Below are 23,346 nucleotides of genomic sequence, written 5' to 3'. Positions count from 1 at the left end.
CTGGTGTGGCCCAGTGCGTTGGGCGGTCGTCCCACAAAGCGAAAGGTCACCGGTTCGATTCCCGATCGGGGCACAAGCCTGGGTTGCAGGCCTGGGTTCCCAGCATGAGAGGCAACCAGTCAAATGTTTCTCTCCTTCTCTTTCTCCCTCCCTTCTCCACTCTCTAAAGATAAATAAATTAAATCTTAAAAAAAAATCCTAGAGAGAGGGATTTGCAATTAGAGACAGCAGATAGAACTGGGGGAAGGGTCCTGTTAGATGGAAAAACTCTGATCTAATACTTTGGGAAGCCTTTGGCAATTAGAGAAGTTATTAACAATACAGTATTTATTAATTCTCCCCCACCTCCATACTTCAAACAGCAGGGAGAAGTTCTTTAGACGAAACACAACAAAGAGAAGAGGCTTAGAAAAATCAAGAAATCTGTTTCAGTCTAACACTCTGGTGGGAGATTTTCCTTCTGAAGTTCAGTGAACCCAGGTTACAGAGTTTACGAAGTTGAACGCAGAGGTCTGGGTGGAAGGAATGAAAAAAAGGCTCCGTTTACTTGTAAAAATATACAAATAGACAAGGATACTTTAAAAGAGGGAATTTTGTAGTATGTGACTTGTATTTCCATGAAGCTGTTACAGGAAATACTGTACACACACACACACACACACGCCAACCTTTACTCAATACAGTTAGCACATAGTTAAAAATGCACGAGAAAAATGGCAAGCAAGAGGGAGGAAGATAAAGGGAATGTAGGAATGGCCTGGGAAAAGGCACACGTGTCTGCCCAGCCCCCATACATGTGCACATGCACCCATGGGCACACACACAGCCTCAGACCCAGACATAAAACAGGGGCCCTGGCTGGGTTGGCTGGCTCAGTTGGTTAGAGCATCGTCCAGATACACTAAGGTTGGGGGTTCGATCCCCGATCAGGGCACATACAAGAGTCAACCAATGAATGCATCAATGACTGGAACAACAAACAGATGTCTCTCTCTCTCTCTCTCTCTCTCAAATCAATACATTAAAATGAATAAAGCAGGGGAGATGGGAGAATCTTCCCTATCCTCTTGTAGCCATAAAACCCTTTAAAGATGGTGATTCCATGGCAGGTGCTGGAGAGGCCGTGGAGAAAAGGGAACCCGCACAGACTGCCCGTGGGAATGCAAACTGGTGCAGCCACTTTGGAAGACAGTATAGAGTGTCTTCAAAAAATCTACTGTACGATCCAGCAGCCCCAATGTTCTGGGCATTGACCTGAAAACATCTGAAAACCTTTATTCGTGAGGATTTCTGTATCTATGTTCATTGAAGCATTATCTATGGTAGCCAGGGCATGGAGACAACCCAAGTGCCCTTCGACGGACGATCGGACAAAGGAGATGTGGTGCGTGTGTACACAGTGGAATACTACTCAGCCGAGAGGAAGGATGAAATCCCACCATTTGCGCCAATGGGAGTGGATCTCGAGAGTATCGTGCTAAGCGAAATACATCAGGTGGAGTGAAAAGAACCACATGATTTTATTCATGGGGGGCCTAAAACAGAAAGCAACGAAAGAAACACCAAAACAAAACAAGTAAAAACTCAAGAGACACAGACAACAATATGGGGGGAAGGACGAGGGGGGTAAAGGGGTCAAACTTACAGCGACGGAAGGAGACTTGACTTTCATACAGGTGATGGATTATATTATTATAGAAGTGTACATGGAATGGAAACGTATGTAATGTTACTAACCAATATCACCCCAATACACTTAATTTTTTAAAAAAAGATGGTATTTTCTTTTTTTTTTTTTAATCATTGTTCAAGTACATTTTTCTCCCCCCTACTCCCATTCCAGCCCACCCACCCAACCCTCCCCCAAAAGATGGTATTTTCAATACCAGAAAAATGATCTGAGAATCTTAAGCTCCAGGGTTTATTTGGGGGAAGTGTTGAAACATCAATTAGTTGCCTCCTGTATGCACCCCGACTGGGGATCGAACCCGCAACCTTCTGGTTTACAAGACAGCGCTCCAACCAGCGGAGCCACACCAGCCAGGGCTGGTGATGTAGTGGATAAAATCACCATCCACTTCTATTTCCTAGTTTAGGTTTTGATTTTTTCTTCTTTGCCACATGAGCTATTTAGAAGTGTTTTTCAATTTTCAAATGCACGAGCCTTTTCTACTTATCTTTTTAAATGTTGACTTCCTAAGTGCTGTGTTAGAGAGCGGGGTCTGTGTGCCGCAGTCCTTAAAGATACCTGGAAGCTCGCCAAGGATCCTGCCAGGCGGCCCATTTCCATTTGTGCCTCAAAGGGAAATGTGTTTATTCCTTAGTCGTTGGGTGCAGTGTTCCAAGACACACGTCGCCGCTAACCTGTCAACTGCTTTATGCAAATCTTCCAGTCTTCCTGATTTTTGCTGTTTTACCCATCCATTATATTTGAGGTATGCTAAACCGCCCCTCTTGTGTGTGTGTGCCTGTCTTGTGTCAACAAGTTTTTGCTTTATACATATCGAGGTCATGTTAACATTGAATCAAGTCACCCTGGCTCGTGTGGCTCAGTGGATTGAGTGCCAGCTTATGAACCAAAGGGTCACAGGTTCGATTCCCAGTCAGGACACATGCCTGGGTTGCAGGCCAGGTCCCTAAGTAGGGGGCGTGTGAGAGGCAACCACACATTGATGTTCCTCTTCCTCCCTCCTTTCTCCTCTCTCTAAAAATAAATAAATAAAATCTTTTAAAAAAATTGCACCAAATCTTTTATCAATATGCAGTGACTCTCTTTAGCTCCAGTAATGCTCTTCCCCATGACATTTCTGTGCATCTGATGTTAAGATAATGATACCAGGTTGCTTTTGCTGAGCATTTGCCTGGTGGCTCTTTTCTCATCCACTTGATTATCAACTTTTCTGTTTCCTTATATTTAAATATCACTCTTGCATGTGCTTCCTTCCATCCATCCGTCCCGGCAGGAAGCAGACAGCATAATTAAACCAGGCTAATCAAGGAGGATGAAGTGAAGGGAATGTTTATGGAGCAATGGGCAGAGCAGCGGGAGCCACGGTGGGTGGAGGAGTTCCCGGGAGAGAGTAAAAGAAAGGGCGTTGAGCCCTTAGGGGCACGGTGGGATGCTGGTCAATCTTGGCTGAACTCAACCGTAAGCCACAGGCAAGCCGTCTTTGGAGACCAGCCCCCTCAGGCAGAGGGAGGCAGAGGAGAGGAAAGATGGCGTCTGGCACATGCATACCATGTGCCTGGCCCAGCAGTGAAGATAGTTTGCAAAAACCTAATACATCACTCTCTGTCTTCTCATCAAAGCAATTCGTCTATTTACCTTTATGGAAATCGCCAATATAATAGGATGTGTTTTTAACAACTTGTTTTGTGCTCCGTTTCTGCTAGTTGTTCTGTTCCTGGTCGTCCTATCGCCAGACACAGAAGTCCATGACACCTTTTAACGTTTCAATGTTGTCTTTGTTTGGGGGTCATTTGTTAGCAATTTAGAAAAAAAATTATTTCCCTTGTACTAGAAAATAATCAAGCAGGTTATGAAGAAAATCCAATCGTAAACTGGGAGACAAATGATCAAAACTCTGAACGGGAAATTTAAAATTATCTTTTAAAAATATAAGTCAGCTTTAGCTAGTGTGGCTCAGTGGATTGAGTGTCAGCCTTCAAACCAAAGAGTTGCAGGTTCAAGTCCCAGTCAGGGCACATGCCTGGGTTTCAGGCCAGGTCCTCAGTAGGAGTATTGCAAAAGGCAACCACACAGTGATGTTTCTCTTCCTCTCTTTCTCCCTCCCTCCCCCTCCCTCTAAAAATAAATAAATAAAATCTTTTTAAAAATAGAATGAAAAATGTAAGTCAAATAGCAGACCAAAATAATATTTACAGGAGCTCTGACACAGAAAGGGTTATTACATCTGTATTTTACTTAGAACGATTATTCGCCTAATAGCAGCAACACAGACATCTGAGGACAAAAACAAAAAGAGCAATTTTCAAAAGAGAAAACACGGTGTATAGACAAACCCTTGGAGAAGTGTTTGCCCTCCTTAGTGATTATCACAACACAAAATAAGGGGGGAAATTACCGTATTTTTCGGACTATAAGATGCACCCCCCCTCCCCCCCATTTGGGATTAATAATGGTTGTCAATGCTGCTGTTGAGTTCTGTTTACATTTACATCGGTGAACTATTATGTTATTTATGCCATTAAATATTTCACCACATTTTTTGCTTCAAAATTTTTTTTCTTACTTTCTTCCTCTAAAACCCAGGTGCGTCTTATGGTCTGGAAAACACAGTAGTTTTCTCCAGCGGACCTGGGGAGTGAATATGCCAACCCCCACCTCTGAGACTGTAAATGGGTTCGACTGTTTTGAAAAGCAAATTGGTCGCATGTATCAAAAGCAGATGTTTTTGTGGCTTCTACCTCTTATTTGTCCCAGTAATTTGACTTCCGGTGAACGATCCCGGGGAAATAATTTGAAATTTAGGAGAGGGCTTTCGGCATTAAGCTGTCTATTTATAACCACGAAAGAACCCAGAAAGCAATCTACATGTCCAACGGTGGAGGGATGCTTAAATAAATGACGGCATTTCTCCTTGGCGACGTATTATAAAAAAGATATAAAACGCTCCCTATGAAGAATAGACAATGACATTAAAAAGTGCTTGACATGCAAGGAGCAGAAATATGAAGTGATGTCTGTGGCAGGGCTGGGGATCTGTGAAGTGTTGGGAAAAAAAGACATGAAAATGTAGATATATTTCTGATCGTAAAGTGTTTCTGAAACTAATGAAGTCAACCCAAGACGAGGTTTCAGGAGAATTCTTCCTCTTTCCACATCGTTTTGTTTATTTTTGGTATCCTCACCCAAGGGTATGCTCCTTGATTTTAGAGAGAGGGGAAGGGGGAGAGAGAGAGCAAGAGGAAGATCCAAGTGACAGGGAAACATCCGTTGGTTGCCTCCCATACGCACCCTGACCGGGAATCGAACCCACATCCTAGGCATGTGCCCTGACCGGGAATTGAACCTGTAACCTTTTGGTGTATGGGGACAATGCTCCAACCAATTAAGCCACCCAGCCAGGGCCATATCTTTTTACTTTTCATCTTCATTCACATTTAAGATTTTATTTTACCTGTTTATTTCATTCCCAATCAGCAGACACAGAACCGAGAGAACAAGGCTGTGCTTCATCCACACGGTGACGTTGAACTTGGACCTAGGTGAGTGGGAACGTTGGGCTTTTTCTCTTCAACTAGGAGACGCTGGGGGATAGTGTCACTATAATGGTCCCTTCACAAGAGTGGAAGGGAGGCACAGAGACCAGCGGGAGGAGACACGGAGAGACGAGGAAGGAAACAAGGTCCAGGAGGGAACTTCCTGGCAAGCGTGTGCACACTGCAGACGGGAAGCCTCGCGGAGCTCTCAGCCTGTCTCCAGGGAAGCGGAGGGATGCTCCATACCCACTTGCTGCAGGGCTGAGAGCCCAGCGACAAGCTTGGAAGCCGGCAGAGAGGGCACAGGCTTTACACCTGGCTTTCCTTCCAGCCGCTGGGATGAGACAGAGCATAACGTCAACTTTTACTGGGAAACGAAGATTGGCTCAAGACAGAGGTCAGTGACACAGAGGCCAGGAAAGCTAACAATACGATGCGAACAGCCTTGCTTCTAGGAAAAAAGAAAATGTATGAAGAGCGACTGAAAGAAAATCAGGAAATCACGGAACTTGTTATCAAGAAAAAGGGGAAAAGCCCTGGCTGGCATAGCTCAGTGGATTGAGCTTGGGCTGCAAACCAAAGCATCGCAGGTTCGATTCCCAGTCAGGGCACATGCCTGGGTTGCAGGCCACGTCCCCCAGCAACCACACATTGATGTTTCTCCCTCTCTCTCTTTCTCCCTCCCTTCCCTCTCTAAAAATAAATAAATAAAATTGAAAGAAAAAGAAAGGAAGGAAGGAAGGAAGGAAGGAAGAAAGGCTGGTATATTATCTGTTTAAAAAAAAAGAAAAAGGGAAAAAATGCAGTCACCCAGGAGAGACTAATATTGTCCCTGCTTTTAACTGATTATTAAAGATTTTACTGAGTACGAGAAGCTGAAAACAGAGTTGACTAAAATTACACGCGTTCCTGATTTAAACAGGATTCTCCGTGACGCACCCATTCATTCATTCATTCATTCATTCAAGGACTCTATACTCCCTTCCCCAAGTTCAAAGTCCTGCGCTTCCCAAGGCAAGCGTTGCCTGTCAAGGGCGAAGTCACGCCGGACCAGTTCTGAATACGAGCTGTGCTCATCTGTCCCTCTGCAATGTCGCACAGAGGTCATCGAGGCTCGTGGTCCGTCTGCCACCTGGACCCGCGCTGTGGCCTCAGCTCCCTGGACAATGAGGCTCCAGGCAGAGCCCACACCCTGAGGCTTTACTGGGAGGTGCTGCCCCAGGACAGAAACGGGGGGGAGATGAATATCAAGCTGGCCAAGCTTCAGAATGAAATAGCAGTGAGCTTGGCAAGGGGCATCTTCCGAGCAGGCCCTATAGGTCCGTCAGAAAGGCTGTGAGCTTTACCTCCTGTCACTAGGCAAAGCCTGGTGCGCTTCTGGGTTGTGTTACCGGCCCTGTCCCCCCGCCTCACCAAGGCAGCTGGGTGCCCGGGAGGCCGGGGAGACCTTGTATCACCGGGGGTGGAGAGAACAGCCACAGGCTTCCCAGGTTCTGCTGGCTTGCCCTGGGCTTGGCTCCCCCTGGGGCTGTGCTGCTCCTGCCTGTATGGAACAGGTGAGGCCCAAGGTGGGGTGGGAATGGGGGGCACAGAGCCTGTCTGGGCACTGCCTGTGGATATTCATGGAGTGAAACACAATCAGTGCATGCGGTGGGGGGTCAGTGGCACCAGCTGTCTGAACTATCAAAAGTACTCTTTGAGCCCTGGCTGGCATAGTTCAGTGGATTGAGCTCGGGCTGCGAACCAAAGTGTCGCAGGTTCGATTCCCAGTCAGGCCACATGCCTGGGTTGCAGGCCAGGGCCCCCAGCAACCACACATTGATGTTTCTCTCTCTTTCCCTCTTTCTCCCTCCCTTCCCTCTGTAAAAATAAATAAAATCTTTTTAAAAAAGTACTCTTTGAAAGGGACCTAATTCTCTGAGCTTCATCATCATCATCATCATCATTTCTTAATCTTCCATTCAAGCAAGTGCTGCAACTTAGACACGTTTCATTATTTAAGGCAGAAATGCAGAATTTGGTAGAGAAATGACAGGTCAGATGGGCTCCCATCACTGAGCATCATCTTGAAACTTTCCTCATCAAGGGTTTGTTCGTAGAAAACCTCCCGACATTTGAACCTCACCCAGGCCTATGATGTAGATACTATTATTCCCATCAGTCATGTGCGGAAAAACAGAAGATGTTCCGTGCCCAGGCCAGAGAGTGGCCCGAGGGGAACTCAGTCCCCACCTCCAGGGCGCTCTGCTCCAGGCTCAGCTGAGGTCTTAACCCCGTGTCCTGACGCCTCTTACGTGCTGACCTGGTCTTCCCTCACCACCCACCTTCCCACAGACACCTCCTCTTCCCGGTCCAGGTGACCTGCATGTGGTTCGGGTCTGACCTTCATCACGAATCTGTGCCCCCAGCATTTGCCCCGCACGCTCTGGTGAATTCTGCCCCAGCCCTCTTTGAACTCGCCCCAGCCTCAACGTTCAGGTAGGTTTGTGGGAAGCAGAGACTGGAAGAGGGGATTCCACGGAAGGGAGCGGGCGGGCTCAGGTGTGCTGGGCTGCGCTCCAGGGAAAGCCGAGACGTGTGGGAACGCCAGCGGCTGTGGCCCCGGGACGCACCTGCCCAGACACGAGAGCCCTTGAAAGCCCAGTGCAGGTCAGCGTCCGACCCTTCTCACGGTGTTTCCAAAACAAGATGCCGGCTAGCGATTCTTCGTTTCTTTGCTTTGCAGGCAGGTGCCATGTAAGAGGAAGAAAGAATAGACACGCGCCCATGAGTTCAAGACCTGAGAGAGTTTTCCATTTCAGTCCATCGAGGAGATAGCAATCTAGCTCGCCCTGAGCGCGGCAACCCTGGGTTCTGCTGCTTCCAAGGTTCTGGGTCCTCCAGGCTCAGGGCCCGTCTAAACCTCCTCCAAGGCCCTCTACCGGTCACCTCGGGGCTGGGATGTTCCAGGAGGGAAAGGGAACCAGTTCTCTAAGACTGTGGTTGGAGCCGACGCTGGCAGCGGGCAGGTAAGAAACGAGGGGGCATGAGAAACCTGCTTCCATGACAACCTACTATGTGCCAGGCTGTGCCAGGTTGTGCCAGGAAGGTTCACTCCCAGCCAGTGCTGCCAATACACAAGGGTTCCCGGGCCGTCACCGGCGGAGCCAGGACTGGGAGCCAGGCCTGCCTACCTCTACACTCATGTTCTTCTCCCCAAAGCATTGGTTTTGCAGCCCCGGGAAGTTCTGCTTGTTGGCTGGCTTCCTATCATATTTACCTGGTGTTTTAAGTTATGTTTTCTTTGATTACTACAAAGATTACATTTCTTTTGCTCATTGGTTTATGTTTTTTTCTATATGAATGGCCTTTTCAGGCCTTGTGCCTATTTTTCTAGTGGGGTGATTTTCATATTTCTTAGTGACTTATAAGTACTCTTTACATATTAAGGCTACAGTACAAAACAAAGTCCTGTTTGAGATCATGTCACTACAGAGAGTTGAGAAGTTATAGATGTCTAAGAAGGTGTTGGCCTGTGTATTGGACTATTTTAATACAAATTATTATTTTTTTAATTTCCTCCCCTTGGAAAAAAGACTTTTTAGCATATTGAACATTCAATGATAACTGCTTATGGATTAGCAACATGGAGTCAGGAAAATCGTTTGATGCATGAAATAAGTGGTGAAGCCCAGGGCAATTAGCCCTTCCCTCCTGTGAGTGGGCCTTGGAAAGAAAGAAATAATGAATGAAGATATCACCATCCAGCTCTGGCTGATGTGGCTCAGTGAATTGAGTGCCAGCCTGTGAGCCAAAGGGTCGCTGGTTCGATTCCCAGTCAGTGTACATGCCTGGGTTACGGGCCAGGTCCCCAGTAGGGGGCGTGCGAGAGGCAACCACACATTGATGTTTCTCTCCCCCTCTTTCTCCCTCCCTTCCTCTTAAAAAAAAAAAAAAAAAAGACAACACCATCTGGTAATGGGACCAAAGCTCTCCTCAGAGAGGACCAGGCTGCCCTGCATAGGTCTGCGTGGGGTCACCCTGCTTCAAAAGGCAGGCTGGTTGTTAGAGAGTTCTCACAGCTCTCTTCCTGCCTCCCTCCCTCAGCGCTGACAGAACCAACACCGATTCCATCTCGTGCTCAGGGAGGAAGCACTAATGCTGGGATGTGCCGAGTGTGTAGCCAGGAGGGAAGGCACCATCCCCGCCACCCACCTACGCTGGTTTCTGCAAAGACCACCTCAGGGGCGACAGCCCTCCGCAGGGTATGGCCTGCACGGACCACCTTCCTCCAGACAGCGCTGCAGAGACATGCCGGCTCTGTGACAACGTCGAAGACCGTGTCCCGGTCCCCCGAATCCCGACAGGTCACAGAAGGGCAGCGCTAGCAGCTACCGGGAGACATTTTTCCCATTCCTGTCTCAGCCAGCCACGGGCCCAGATTCCAACCACGCCCACGGATGGGCACCTGCCTGCTCAAGCCTTGATTAGAGGCCGGCCCTGAACAGCATCCCTGGGATCAAACCACAGAATGGGAGAAAAAAAAATGTAAAAAATGGCTTTTCTGGTAATGGGCTAGTATCCAGAATATTTAAAAAACTCACACGATGGAACATGAAAAGACAGACAACCCCATTTTCAAAGGGGCAGAGAGACTTGAACAGACATTCCTCCCAAGGAGATTTATGGACGACAGAAGATTCTCAGCATCAGTAGTCATCAGGGAAACACAGACCCAAACCCCAAGGAGACACCACTTCACACCAGCAGGACGGCTACGGAAATTGCAAATAAAACGAGTGTCGACAAGAATGCCATAAAATTACTCTTTTTGTTGGACTACAAGGCACGCTTTCCTTTTTCTTCCCCACCTCCCAAATTTGGGAGGAATAATGGTGGTTAATGCTGCTGTGGAATTCTGTTGACATTTACACTAACATATGGTGCGATTTATGTGATTAAATATTTTACCCCATTTTTTGCTTCAAAACTTTTTTCCCGTTTTCCTCTAAAACCTAGGTGAGTCTCATGGTCCGAAAAATACAGTAAAATCCTCATCGACTGCCGATAAGTTACGTCCCACGGTGCAGCCACCGTGGAAAACGGTTCAACAAGTTCCTCAGAGAGTCAAACACAGAATTACCACGTGGCTCGGCCATGCCACTCACAGGCACACACCGGAGAGAACGGGAAACACATCCACAGAACACGCGTGTGGACGGATGGTGAAAGCAGCATCGTTTGTAACTGTGGCGAGGGAGAAACCCCCCCAGACGTCGGCTGGCGGGTGGAAGAGGAAACGGACGGGGTTCAGAACGCGGAGGAGGACCGGGGCTTCGTCGTCAGAAGGAAGGAAGTGTGGACACACGTGACAACCCGTATGAACCTTGGGAATATCATGCGAAGCCTAAGGAGCCAGACATGAAAGCCCGCGCACACATAGTGTAGGATTCCGTTCACATAAAGCCCCCAGAGAAAGACGGTAGATCAGGGCCCCCCAGGAGCCGGGAGGGGCTGCAGAGGGAGGAGTGACTGCGTCATGGGTACGAGGGCACGCCTCTGGAGTGATGAGAAAGTTCTGGAATGGGACAGCGGTGACCACTGCCCGACCTGGTGAATGCACCTTAAAATGATGAAAACGGTGAGGTTCGTACGTACTATGTGAATTTTACCCTCATTCAAAAACAAACAAACAAACAAAAGACGGCAGACATCAGAGGGAAACCAAAGTCCTAGAGATGGCGAAAGGGCTGAAACACGAAAGTCACGAAACCCCCGGCGCCTCTGACCTTGTCTGTCCGGGTGGCGCACCTGGGACGGTATGTCCTGGATTTCCAAGGTCCACTCCCCCTCCGCCTTCTCTCCCCAGCAGTGCACGGTCATGAACTCCCAGTTTGAAAACCCTTCGTTGGAATGGTCCAGCAACCTGCAACGGGATACCCAGCGTCATAATGTGGTGGAGCCCGAAAGGGGTAGTGGCTGGGGGTGGGGGACACTCCAAGGAGGCCGTGTCCTCAGATCACGGGAGAAAGCAGCGGATGGAGCCTGGCCCTCGGCTGAGGCGGAGCTGCAGGTGAGACGCTGGCTGCCTCCACGCCCTCGTTTACGACACCGCCCTGCACAGCTGTCTTCCCTCCATTCTCTCATGGGGTCTCTAACCACTGAGACACAGTCCTGACCTGTGTGGCTCAGTGTCGACTGGCAAATGGAAAGGCCACCGGTTCGATTCCCGGTCAGGGCTCATGACCAACTTGTGGGCCAGGTCCCCAGTAGGGGGCGCACGAGAGGCAACCACACATGGGTGTTTCTCTCCCTCTCTTTCTCTCTCCCTTCCCCTCTCCCTAAAAAAAAAAAATAAATAAAACCTTAAAAATATATTGAGAGACAGACAGGCTTCCCAGGTGCCCCATATGAGACAGGGACTCTGCCATGGAGGTCGCCTCCCTGTTTTATAGAGAGGCCCTGGGCGTACTGATTGCCTACAGACTCGCTGGAGGCCACTGTGACCTCTGCCCCCGATCTTCCCAACACCAGCCGGTCACCAACAAATGCCCTCAATCCGCTAGGTTCCTTCAGAAGGCATTTTGAGTCAAACCCCAGGGGTGACACCCCCGGGGTGACGCCCCAGGCGCAGCCCCCCAAGCCCAGGACCCCAGTGCCAGAAGGCACAAAGCAGACACAGGGTGGGCCAGGGGACTTCCCCTTCAGCCCCAAGCGGGGAGGGGGGGGGGGCCTTTCCAAAATGCCGGTTCAGGAACGAACCGAAACTTTCCCGCTCGTCCCCGAGCCAGCTCTGGTGTGCCGTTCTCCAGAAGGTACAAAGAAAGGAAAAACGAGTAACTAGTCAAGCTCGTGGGAAAAGAAAGGCTGCCTTCCTCCCCTGGGCGTCACAGGTTTCAACAGCCCCATCTGGGGAGGTGCCATGACAGGCGTGGGTGTTTCCTGGAGCGGGTGGGAGGCACCCCTGGGTGCAAGGTTGGGGGACCGGGAGCTCCCTCCCCTGGGCCAGCCTCCCTGCGGGTTCTGATGAGCTTCTGTTGCTCCTGCCCGACTGGACCTTTAGCTCTGGGCCACTTTCTCACGTGGGTTTGAGCAGAAACAGGAAACTACACAGCCCAATCCCGCCCCCCCCCTTCTTCTAACCCAGGAGGGGGTTGGGGGGGGCCTTCAGTCTTCCCACTTTAGAAGAAACAATTCCAGCTTCTTCTGTCTTACTCTTTCTTCTGAGTCTAAATTTCCATCTCTACTCTGGAACAATTTTTTTTTTAACATTGGGGCTCTATTGTTCAGAAATCCCAGATATCAATATGCTCTATGATATAACATTCGATTCTCAATTAGGGGGTTCTCTGAACATCCACTGTAGAAAAGTGTTTATCGAGGGACCCTTGTTTTGCCTGCAGGGCAGTGAGGTCAGCAGGACACCTCCTACTTTCTTCCACGAAACTGCAAAGGTCAAGGGTTTTCACACACACGATGCCAAACAGAACCCAGCGCGCTGAGAACAGAACAGACTGTCTTTTAAGGGCTGAAAGACTTGCGAATGTAAACTCACTCTTGGTGAAAAAAAAAAAAAAAAAAGCTGGCAGGCTGAAAAAGCTGCCCCATTAAGCAAGAAGTGAAACCCAGTGGAAGGTAATGGATTCTATAATCAGGCGATCTGTCTTGGGGAAGAGAAATGCAAATGCCCCAGGCTCAGGTGACTGCCGAGTGGCCTGGGGGCGGGTTTAGAGTTGGTTGAGGGCACCGGTTCAGCTACCTAGCAAATGAGTAGCGATGAACCAGTGAACCCGGATGGCCTACACTGCTCTCTAAGAATCCAGGGGCTCGAATGCCCAGCCTGAGCAGAAGGATGATTAGAGGGAAAGGGCAGAGTGGAGGATGCTGGGGCGCTGGAAGGTTCTGGAAGGTTCTGGGAGGTCAGACAGACGATGTAAGCAGGTCGGGAAGGGCAGCCAGCCACCTGGGCCAGGGATGGCACCCGGCCTGTTCCTCTACACCATCACCTTCAGTTCCTGTGCCTTTCCTGATGGTGACCGAGGACTCAAATGACATTTTCAGGGGTGAGGAGGGAAGGGAGGAGAAGTGGCCAGCTCCTGGGAGCCCAGGGAAGGCGCCCCGGCACCGGCTGGGGTGTCTCGGCTCCTGTCCTGGTTGCTTACAGGCCACCACCACCCTGCGACCCCGCTAGGCCGGCCGGGCCTTACCTCTTTGCCAGTAGTTGGGACTTGGTCCCCGAGGGAGAGATCAGGTGGATCTGGAGGTCTCCTCGGCGCGGGTGGGAGATGGAGATCCGGGCCACCACGTGCTCCAGGTAGCCCACGCGCTGGTCTGAGCGGTTTGCGCAGGCGGTGGTCAGGGCGGTGGTCCGCAGCGTCTGCAGCAAGGGGATGCTCCTGGGAGGGGAGGGGCAGCTCAGGGGGTGTGGCCTCTGGGCGCTGGGGGGCGGGGCTCAGGGAGAGCTCCGGCCCCGCCTCCTAACGCTGGGCTGTCCCTGTTTGGGTTGCCTCGTCAGCCAAGAGGACATCCCTCGTGTTCAGGAATTGGCTCCCCAGGCAGACTCAGGGATCGGCCCCCCAACTGCCCGGGCTCGGCAAGGCCTTACAATCCCACTCGTCCGTGTCGAAGACTGGCCTTCAAAATCTAGGTCACGGTGCTGAGTAATACTAACAGCGGAGATTTTCTGAGCTGACCGCGGGCCGGGCACTGGACACCGGGCACTGGGCTGAGAGTTGACAAGGATTAAGCCATTTAATCCAGAGAGGTTGAGGATCGGGCCCAAGGTCATGGTTGCTGAGCGGCTCCAGGGTCCACGCCACAGAGACGCTCGCGTGGGCCCGTGCGTGTCTTCACGTGCCCAGGAAAGCGGAGATGGCCGAGCGACCCGGGGCCAGAGCTGGCCTGTTGGGCTAAGTGCCCCCGTGGAAACTGTAATGACGGGACCAGAGTCACGGAGACGCACAGAAGCTGGTCCATTTACGGCTGTCCGCCTCCAGCCTGGGGTCCCCGCCCTCCCCCGCGCTCCTGCACTTGGACGGGAACACACAGTTTCGCCACATGGGAGGGAATGTGAGGACAAACACCAAGACCCAACCAGCCACAAGGCAGCTCCACCAGAATGTTCTAACACGCCCCCAGAGGAGGCAGGCGCGGGCTGCACCTGGATGCTGCCGCAAGGGGGCCGCCCTGCCGGTTCGGGGCCACTGCGGCTGGGCCGGGGGCTTGGGAGACGGAGGGAGGTTCCTCTGGCCCCTCGGCGAGGCCCCCTGCTGGGCCAGCCCTGGGTCTATCCCCACGGGGAGCGCTTTTGCCGTTTGCCCCACTGTCCCCTCTGGAGGGGAGGCTCGAGGCCGAGGCCCAGTGTCTCTCAGGAATGACATTGCTTGGCCCTGCTGCGCCTTGAGTCATGAGAAACACTCCAAACAGTTACAGGCAGTGATGTCATTCCCTGGGAGACTGTAAAAAACTTGAAAACATGATTTGCATGCATCATCAATTGACTTAGAGAGGCTGAGCTCTTTCATTGCCTGCTCCCCAATTTTACTGTCCGCTCTGCCGGTCAGCAGGCCGCCCCTGCGGTGGCAGATGGGGAGCCAGACAGAAAGCTCTGGAGAGTTCTGGAGGGTTCTGGTCCTGCCGGGGTCAGAGAGGCCCCCAGCTAAAGACCACCCCCCCTAGCCCACACATTTAGAATTTCCTTAGATCAAATTACTTTTGATTATCAAGCCACTGTACATCATTTAGGCTGAAAATAAATGTTAACTTAAAAAAAAAAAGAGAGAAGCTTCTTCAGTACATTAATGTAGACAGTGTTGCCCAGGATCAAGTTCTAGGGTGTTTACGATACAACGTGTAAAGGTATAGCATGTATTTTTCTTCTCCGTGAGAGCAGGGGGCTAAGTGTAAGCTGGTTTTCCACCTTCCTTACAACTTTAAGATTCAATTTCATGGGGATAAGAGACACAATAAAACATACAGTCAATTCGTATTATTCACGGTTCCCTATCTGCCAAGTCCCCTGCTCGCTGAAATTTATCGGCGCCCCCAAATCCACACTTGAGGAGAGTTAGCGGTCCTCTGCAGATGCACACAGAGCAGCAAAACATTTGCGTTGCCCAGCCCACGTTTCCAGCCGGGGTGGTGGGACGTGGCCGCTCCGCCTCTTTAAAGAAGCGTGCATTTTTGTGGTCTCCTTAGTGGCACGTGTTTCACAGGTTTTGTGCTTTTGGTTGGTGGTTTCACCGCTCAAAATGAGGCCAAGCCTAGTGCTAGCCAGCCTTCTGCTGTCCCCGAGGGCAAGAAGGCTGTGATGTGCCTGACGGAGAAAATCCGTGTGTGACAAGCTTCGCGCAGGCCTGAGTCAGAGAGCTGTTGACAGTGAGTTCCCTGCTACCGAATCAACGATACACAGCAGACACGGTGTCTTTGAACAGAAGCGCGTATCCGACAAGGTTCTGTATCGATCGGTGGATGAACTGAACGTGTGACCAGAGGCTCGCTCCCAGGAACCTAAGGAACCCTGGCATTCTCCCCCGAGTGAGGATGCTGTCCTCAAGAATTCAGCCTTTGCGGTGACTTCACAGAACATAACGACTGGGAATAGTAGTGCAAGTCGGCTGTGGTGTTCAGATTTCAGTCCTGACTTTAGAAGGAAGTAGCATTTACTATCTGGGGAAGACGGGGTGGTGTCAAAAGAGATGGCCACGCTCCGGGGGTGTCAGGAAGCAGGACAAATGTTGGGGGCCCAGGTGTGGTCACCCACGGGGCAGGACTGTGGAGCACCCCTCGAGTTTTCTCAGCACGCTCTGCCGTGCCCTGTGGAAGGAGGATGCCATAGAAGACACCAGAAGCAAGAACCTCATACAGCCCTGGCCGGGTAGCTCCGTGGGTTAGAGTGTTGTCTCTATACACCAGAGTTGAGGGTTCGATCCCCGGTCAGGGCGCATAGAGGAAGCAACCAATGAATGCACCAGTACGTGGAACAACAAATCGATGTTTCTCTCTCTCTCTCTCTCTCTCTCTCTCTCTCTCTCTTTCAAATCAATTTTTTAAAAAGCCCAGGAGGGAGGTTTGGGCTGGGGGGATGGGGGTGCTGAACCTACACCATCCAGAGACGGGCTGAAGGAGAGAGGGGCTTTTAGCGTGAAACCGGGCTGTGTGCTGGAGGTAGGCCAACGTGGGTCCCAGCAACACAGGACACGGTGGCCACGTGGCCTCCCCTGCTGGCCTAGCCAACCTGGGGCAGACGAGAGCCTCCAGGGCCTGGCCCCTTGGGTGCCGGCGGGTGGCCGAGGCTGGAGGCGCTTCCAGGTCACCAGGACCAAGGTGTTCTTGTCGTCAGCTCCCAGCTGGCCAGGGACCACGGGGAAAGGAGGGAACAGCTCCCAGGGACACGCGGGCCACTCTACTTGGTTCAGTGCCACCCGAGTTCCTGGGACGTGCTCCTTTCCCGGGGGACAAGGCGGACTCTGGAGACGGGCAGCCTGTGGGGGCAGCTCAGCCCCACCACATCCCGGCCCCTGGCTGTTTCTTAATTCCCTTGTGCCTGTTTCTTCCTCTGTACAATGGGGGTAATAATAGTGCCCCGAACTCATAGTCTTGTTGGCAGCTTTGAGTAAGTGACCGACTACACATCAAGTGGTTGGAACCATGCCAGGGGCACAGCAAGTGCCTGGTAACTGTTATCCGTCACCCTTATCTGTGTATTTATAGAGTTGTTACAGAGCGGGTATCACACCAGTAATGAAATACCAGAGGAGTAAGTGGTACGTGATTCACCTGTAGTTCATTCTTGAACATCTATAAATAGCTTGTCTGCTCCATAGAAAACCCTTAACAGTCTAAGCGACATGTCCTTAACAGTCAAAACTTTTAAAATCGAAGTATCTTTTTGTGTGTGTGAGCTCTTTTCCAAACCTGCTAAAACTAAAGATGAACATGCAAATTTTTGTTGCTTTAAAAGTGGGTGTCTTGCCTGGCTGGTATAGCTTAATGGATTGAGCGCTGGCCTGGGAACCAAAGAGTCACCGGTTCAATCCCCAGTCACGGCACATGCCTGGGTTACAGGCCAGGTCCCTAGTAGGGGGTGCACAAGAGGCAACCACACATGAATGTTTCTCTTCCTCTCTTTCTCCCTCCCTTCCCATCTGTCTGAAAATAAATAAGTAAAATCATTTTTAAAAAGTGAGTGTCTTTCATCCTGGCTGGGTGGCTCAGTTGGTTAGAGCATCCTCCCATACACCAGGAGGTTGTGGGTTCAAGTCCCAGGTCAGGGCACAGACTTAGGTGTCGGTTTGATCCTCCACAGCACGTACAGGAGACAACCGATCGATGTCTGTCTCTCACATCAATGTTTCTGATCTCCCTCTTCAACTCTAAAATCGATACACACATTTTAAAAAAAAAGTTGGTGTTTTTCTAGTGCTGAGTGGAGAGCCATATATATGGAGTAGCCATCATATGCGGTGTCTCAGCGGCCTGGAATTTTAAAAACACAAGGAAGTGTTGGCTAGAAAAATCCTAAGGATCAAATAAGATATTTTAATGCCTGGGCCTACTTTTCATTTACACAGGTTATACTAAGCTTGACTTTCTTTTTTCACGCTTAGAAAGGTTATAAGCATATCAATTTTACCTCCTTCTCTCTCTCTCTGACACACACAGGCTTTGAAATAATTTTCCACAGACAGATGTCACCGGCCCTGATCCTCTTCATCTTCCTTTAATTGAAGGAAAGTCCTGAGTTGAATGAAAACCACTTGGGTCCAAGACTGGGCAGGCGTGTCCCTGACATGTTTGTGAACGTGGCCACTGAGACCCAGGTCCAACTTATACTGTCATCGGGTGTCGCCCACGAGGGCTCTAATGAGTCATTCTCTTTCACCAAAGGACCTGCTGAATTCAAATGACTGTGGCCTCGCCCGTGCATTTAAAGATTCTTATTTATTTTTTTCTTATAGACAGAGGGGAAGAGAGGGAGAAAGAGAGGGAGAAAAACATCCATGTGTGGTTGCCTCTTGTGCGCCCCCTACTGGGCACCTGGCCCGAAACCCAGGCTTGTGCCCTGACTGGGAATCGAACCAGCGACCTTTTGGTTTGCAGGACGATGCTCCAATCCACTGAGCCACACCAGCCAGGGTGTTGCCCTTTGCATGTAGACTCAGCCAGCACTCCCTGAAAGCTGCCTAGGATGAGCTTTGCCCCCTGTGGGCATCGGAGAGGTGGGCCGGACACCAGGGTCTCTGTTCTGGGGGGGGGCTCAGTCTGTTTTGGGGTCCGGGTGGGTGACGGGCTGTAAAGAGACGGCTCAGTGAAACTGGCCTTGGAGTGGGGGGGAGCGGTCCTGGGCCCTCTCGTGCCTCGGCAGCCCCACCCCTGCTACCCTTCTCTGCTTGACCTTCTTCCCCTAGAAGCCTCTCATTCCCCCTCAGGAGGGTTCCCCAACCACACTGTCCAGACTGGAGTGGCCGACAGAGGGCATGGGGTCCTGAAAGGCAGCCCAGCTCCCCTGCACGCTAACTTTCTTTCACTGTATTGTCCGCCTGGGCATGACTCAGGGGCAGGTCCGAATGGCAGTGGACAGTCCAGCACCAGGACAGGGCAGTCCGACAGAGGGACGCCAGGGGGCGCCCGAGTGGGCACAATGCAGGTGTCCGAGCACGGGTAGGGGCCCTGAGTGGAATCTGCAGCGAGGGTGGCCCAGCAGCTCCTCCGGGAATGGCCAGCTGCGAGGACGTCTCCTCAAACTATGACACATCGCAGGAGGGGGAGGCCAGCTCGGGGCTGAGGGCCGGGAGAGGGCAGAGAGGGGTCACAGTCTTCATTCCTGCCCCTGCATGTGACCATCCACACCCAGGTCCTCGAAGTCAGAGCCCACACAGTATTACTGCCGAGATGGCCACAGCAGCCCCCATCCGCTCTGTGACACCCCACCTAGCGGTGGGTGACACAGGTCTCTGACCTCCATCACACTGGACAGAGAGGTGTTTCTCTCTCTGTCTCTGTCTCTCTCTCTCTCTGTCTCTCTCTGCTCTCGTCTGCAAGAAGCAGCTGAGGCCAGGTTGGGACATTCAGAGAGTCCCAGGATTCCACCATGAGAAGGAGAAACCAGAATGAGGCCCAGAGAGTGGGCAGTGGGACCAGGAAACGCACGTGGGGAGGGCACAGGGAGAAGGAGAGAGAACCACAGGCCTGTGTGAGCAAACACGGTTCCACGTCTGAGCCACACGGTCCCAGCAGCTTAGGTGCAGCGAGACGAGGACCCCGAGGAAGGAGCTTGGCCCTCGGCACTGGGCGTGCTCAGCAGCCAGGTTCAAGTGACCTGGACAGGCCGCTGGGCTGGAGCGTTCCGCCGGGAGGTGGAGCCCAAAGGGGTAGATGGGGCGGCATCTACAGTCCACACGGCACTCCCCCACTTGCTGTCTCTCTCCCTCTCCCCTCCCTTCCTCCGCCCCCTTCTCCCTGGAAGCCCCCTTGTCCTTAGGAACCACGGAGGGTACAACTAAGCAAGCGGTTTGAAACAGCAGGTTGGCCGACTGTTCCAGAAAGAGTCTGAAACTGCGCAACAGGAAGATGGTTTTTCTTTGAAAAAGGAGCCCGCTTCCTCCCCCCCCCCCCCCCCCCCCCCGAACCCCCCTCGGAGTCCTGTCTCTGTTCAGAGGACAGGAACAGTGTCCCACTGTGTGGGACGGCAGGGTTCCCTGCGCCGGAGCTGTCTAGCCTCGGGGTGCTTTCGCCTTCAAAACAAAACAAAATAAAATAAAAATAAAAACAGCCCTTCGCCACCTGGGCACTGCTCTGCCATCCTAAAACTGTTTCCGGCAGGAGAAGAAGGCTTCATTCAGGAGCCGCCCGGACGGACGGGCTGCATACAGGCGGGAAGGTCGCGGCCACGGGGGCGTGACCCACTCTGGGGGCCCAGGACCACCTCACCTGGACTCGGGTATCCACGCGCCGTGCATTTCCCAACAAACAAAACAAAACTAAACCGAGCAAAAGGCTTAATTTTAGAGAACCTCCCCCCCAGTTTCTTCTGAATTTGATAGTCTAAGGCTCCCCGGAGAGAATGATGCTTTACAATCTCAAGACTGGGCCCTGACCCGATGGCTCCATTGGTTGGAGCGTCATCCTGTGCACCGAGAAGTCGCTGGTTTGATTCCCGTTTGGAGAGCTTTAGGAGGCAACGGTTCGATGTTTCCCTCTCACATCCATGCTCCCCTCCCTCTCCTTCTCCTTCCCTTTCCCTCTCTCTGAAAATAAATAAATGAAATATATAAATCAGCCCTGGCTGGGGTAGCTCAATGGATTGAGTGTGGGCTGCAAACCAAAGGGTCATTGGTTGGATTCCCAGTCAGGGCACATGCCTGGGTTGTGGGCCAGGTCCCCAGTAGGGGGCGTGCTCAAGGCAACCACACATGGATGTTTCTCTCCCTCTTTCTCCCTCCATTCCCCCTCTCTAAGAATAAATTAAAAATCTCAAATATGCAGCCCTGACTGGTGTAGCTCAGTGGATTGAGCACAGGCTGCGAACCAAAGCATCACAGGTTTGATTTCCAGTCAGGGCACATGCCTGGGTTGCAGGCCACGGCCCCCAGGCCCCCCAGCAACCGCACATTGATGTTTCTCTCTCTCTTTCTCCCTCCCTTCCCTCTCTAAAAATAAATAAATAAAATCTTTTGAAAAAAATCTCAAATATGCATATATATACAGCAAATCTAAAAAAAAAGAGAGAAACAATTTTTTCTCCAGCTCCACAGGCGCTAAGGGGAGGTGCATGTGCCCTGCTGACGTGCACAAGAACTCAAGTGTGAACACCCCCCCCCCAAGTGCCAGACAGCAGGGTCCGAGCCACACCGATGTGCCCGCAGCTCCACGCGCTGCCACAGCTGAGCCTCACCTGGGCCTCTTGTCGGTGACCGCAACACACGTGTGCTGGATGGGGACCGCTGTCCACTTCTTCGCTGCCAGGACCAGAGCTTCTGCATCCACCAAGCCAAACCCGTACAGATGGCTAACTGGAAAGACAGGGCCGTCAGACCTGGCTGCTCCCCCGGGGGCCCCAGCAAGGCAGCCAGGCCCTCAGGGGGCCCCTGATCGGTGACCTCCACGGCCCTGGGACAGACCACCTGAGTCCCTCAAGGGCTGGAAGGAGCCGGCCCACCTCCCGAGAGCCCCAGGCAGCGGGACAGACCCTTCTGAGGATCGCTCCAAAGTCCCTGCAGCTCAACCCAATCTGAACTACACTCCTTTGGGTGTGGAGTGGGAGGCCTGGAACATTCTTTGGGTGGGAAGAAGACAGGTGTCTGTGCCTTAGTTAGAGGGATACGTCGGCATCTGTGCTCCCCGAATCTTAAACCAGAGGGAAATGGCCTGAGACCCCCGCACCCCGCCCCGGTTGACCCCTCGCTGCCTCGCTTTGGCCATTTTCTTCCCCTGCTGATTCCAGGGCACAGGGGGACAGCGGCAAAGGGTGCGAGTCCCTGTGAACTGGCCCAGCCCGGCGTTGAACTTGGCTAGTGCAAGAGGGTTTCAAAGTTTAATTTAAGAGGCAAGGTCGAGAAACAGATACAATCTATTTTCCTATTTAATTAGGCCAAAATTGAAATGTAGGTCAGCTCTGGTTACAGCATACCCTGCCACCCACATTCCTACCAAACAAAGATACATTAGGCCTAATCAATGGCCCCCTTATTGAAAGGAATGTCCTCTGGCACTCTCGGTGACAATGCTTGACCTATATTTTACAGATAGAAGTAGCAGGGCTTGGTGTTGAAATAGTTGGATGTAAGCTTCAGAAAAGGGGGGGAAAAGTTCTCCCTAACATACCACGGCTGAATGCAAATCTTTTTCAAGTATCTCTGGTAAGAAGCCAGAGAGAAAAAGCTGGTAGGATAGGCCTATAATTACCTGCCTGGGAGACGCTCCAAATATGTGGGTTATGAGTCTTGACTGTGGGTTGATTTCATAGTAACCTGGGTCTGTAACAGGCTGTTCTGGGGGTAGAGACCTTACAGTTCTAGGAGTTACTTTTATAACGCCGAGACAAGTTTTACAGTTAGTAAGTAACTTCTATAACTATCTCAGAAGTTTTACAGTTAGAAAGTAACTTCCACAGCTGTCTCAGAAGTTTTATAGTTAGAAAGTAAGTTCTATAACTATCTCAGTTTTACAGTTAGAACGTAACTTCCACAGCTGTCTTAGAACTTTTATAGTTAGAAAGTAACTTCCACAGCTATCTCAGAAGTTTGTTTGTTTGTTTTTAAGACTTTATTTATTTATTTTTTAGAGAGGGAAGGGAGGGAGAAAGAGAGAGAGAAACATCAATGTGTGGTTGCTGGGGGTCATGGCCTGCAACCCAGGCATGTACCCTGATTGGGAATCGAACCTGTGACACTTTGGTTCGCAGCCCGCACTCAATCCACTGAGCTACACCAGCCAGGGCTTATCTCAGAAGTTTTATAGTTAGAAAGTAACTTCCATAGCTATGTTGAGGGCTAAGAATGCAAGTTGCTCTTCAGGGGTACACAAACATTTTTTAAATGATAATAATTATGGATATGTTTTAATGTTCATTAGAAAAAATATGAGTACATATCAGGCCCACAATTAACTACATGTAATAAAGTTTTCTTTTAAAGTATGTTTCTTCATGTAAAAAAAAAGAGGCAAGTTGATTTACAGAGAACTGATAAGTCAATAGTGGTAGAGTGGCACCTGGCTATGGCAACAGTCACGAACTTTAGGCAACCTTGAACCCTAGTGACCTGACGTCTCTTCCTTAATGCTTGTTTGAGGTTCCAGGATATGTTTCTGAAATCGCTGGGCACACATACTTTCCATTCTCGTGACACACAGTCAGTGTTACCTGGGGATTCTTTCTGAGAATCCGTGTCATCTGTCCTACCGGTCCCAGAAGGTCACCCAGGGGGCCCACCAGCATGGGGCGACGAGCCCTCGCCCAGCGCCCCGGGAGCCGCGCACCTTTATGCCCCGCGCCGTTGGTTTTCCAATCGCTGGCTTTCAGGTGGGCCGGCCTGCAAGTCTTCACCAGCAGGTGCTGCACGTCCCTCCAGGTCAACTGGCTGCTGCAATGACACAAGGACAGACCGCTGTCACCAATGCCGACAGCTGCACGGGTGCATTCAG

General features: G+C 51.2%; 1 protein-coding gene across 1 annotated transcript in view; it reads right to left on the bottom strand.

Moving 5' to 3' along the window:
• The window catches only part of PCSK6 (proprotein convertase subtilisin/kexin type 6), a 132,635-nt gene that overhangs the window by 25,308 nt on the left and 83,981 nt on the right, over window positions 1-23,346 (bottom strand). Inside the window, 4 exon segments of the mRNA XM_036012950.1 lie at window positions 10,992-11,128; window positions 13,410-13,598; window positions 21,098-21,215; window positions 23,182-23,285. Coding sequence (XP_035868843.1) covers window positions 10,992-11,128; window positions 13,410-13,598; window positions 21,098-21,215; window positions 23,182-23,285 — 548 coding nt within the window.

The sequence above is a fragment of the Phyllostomus discolor genome, chromosome 12 (genome assembly GCF_004126475.2).
Source record: "Phyllostomus discolor isolate MPI-MPIP mPhyDis1 chromosome 12, mPhyDis1.pri.v3, whole genome shotgun sequence".
NCBI lineage: Eukaryota > Metazoa > Chordata > Mammalia > Chiroptera > Phyllostomidae > Phyllostomus > Phyllostomus discolor.
Note: the sequence above shows the minus strand (reverse complement) of the source record. Positions and strands in the feature narration are given on the sequence as shown.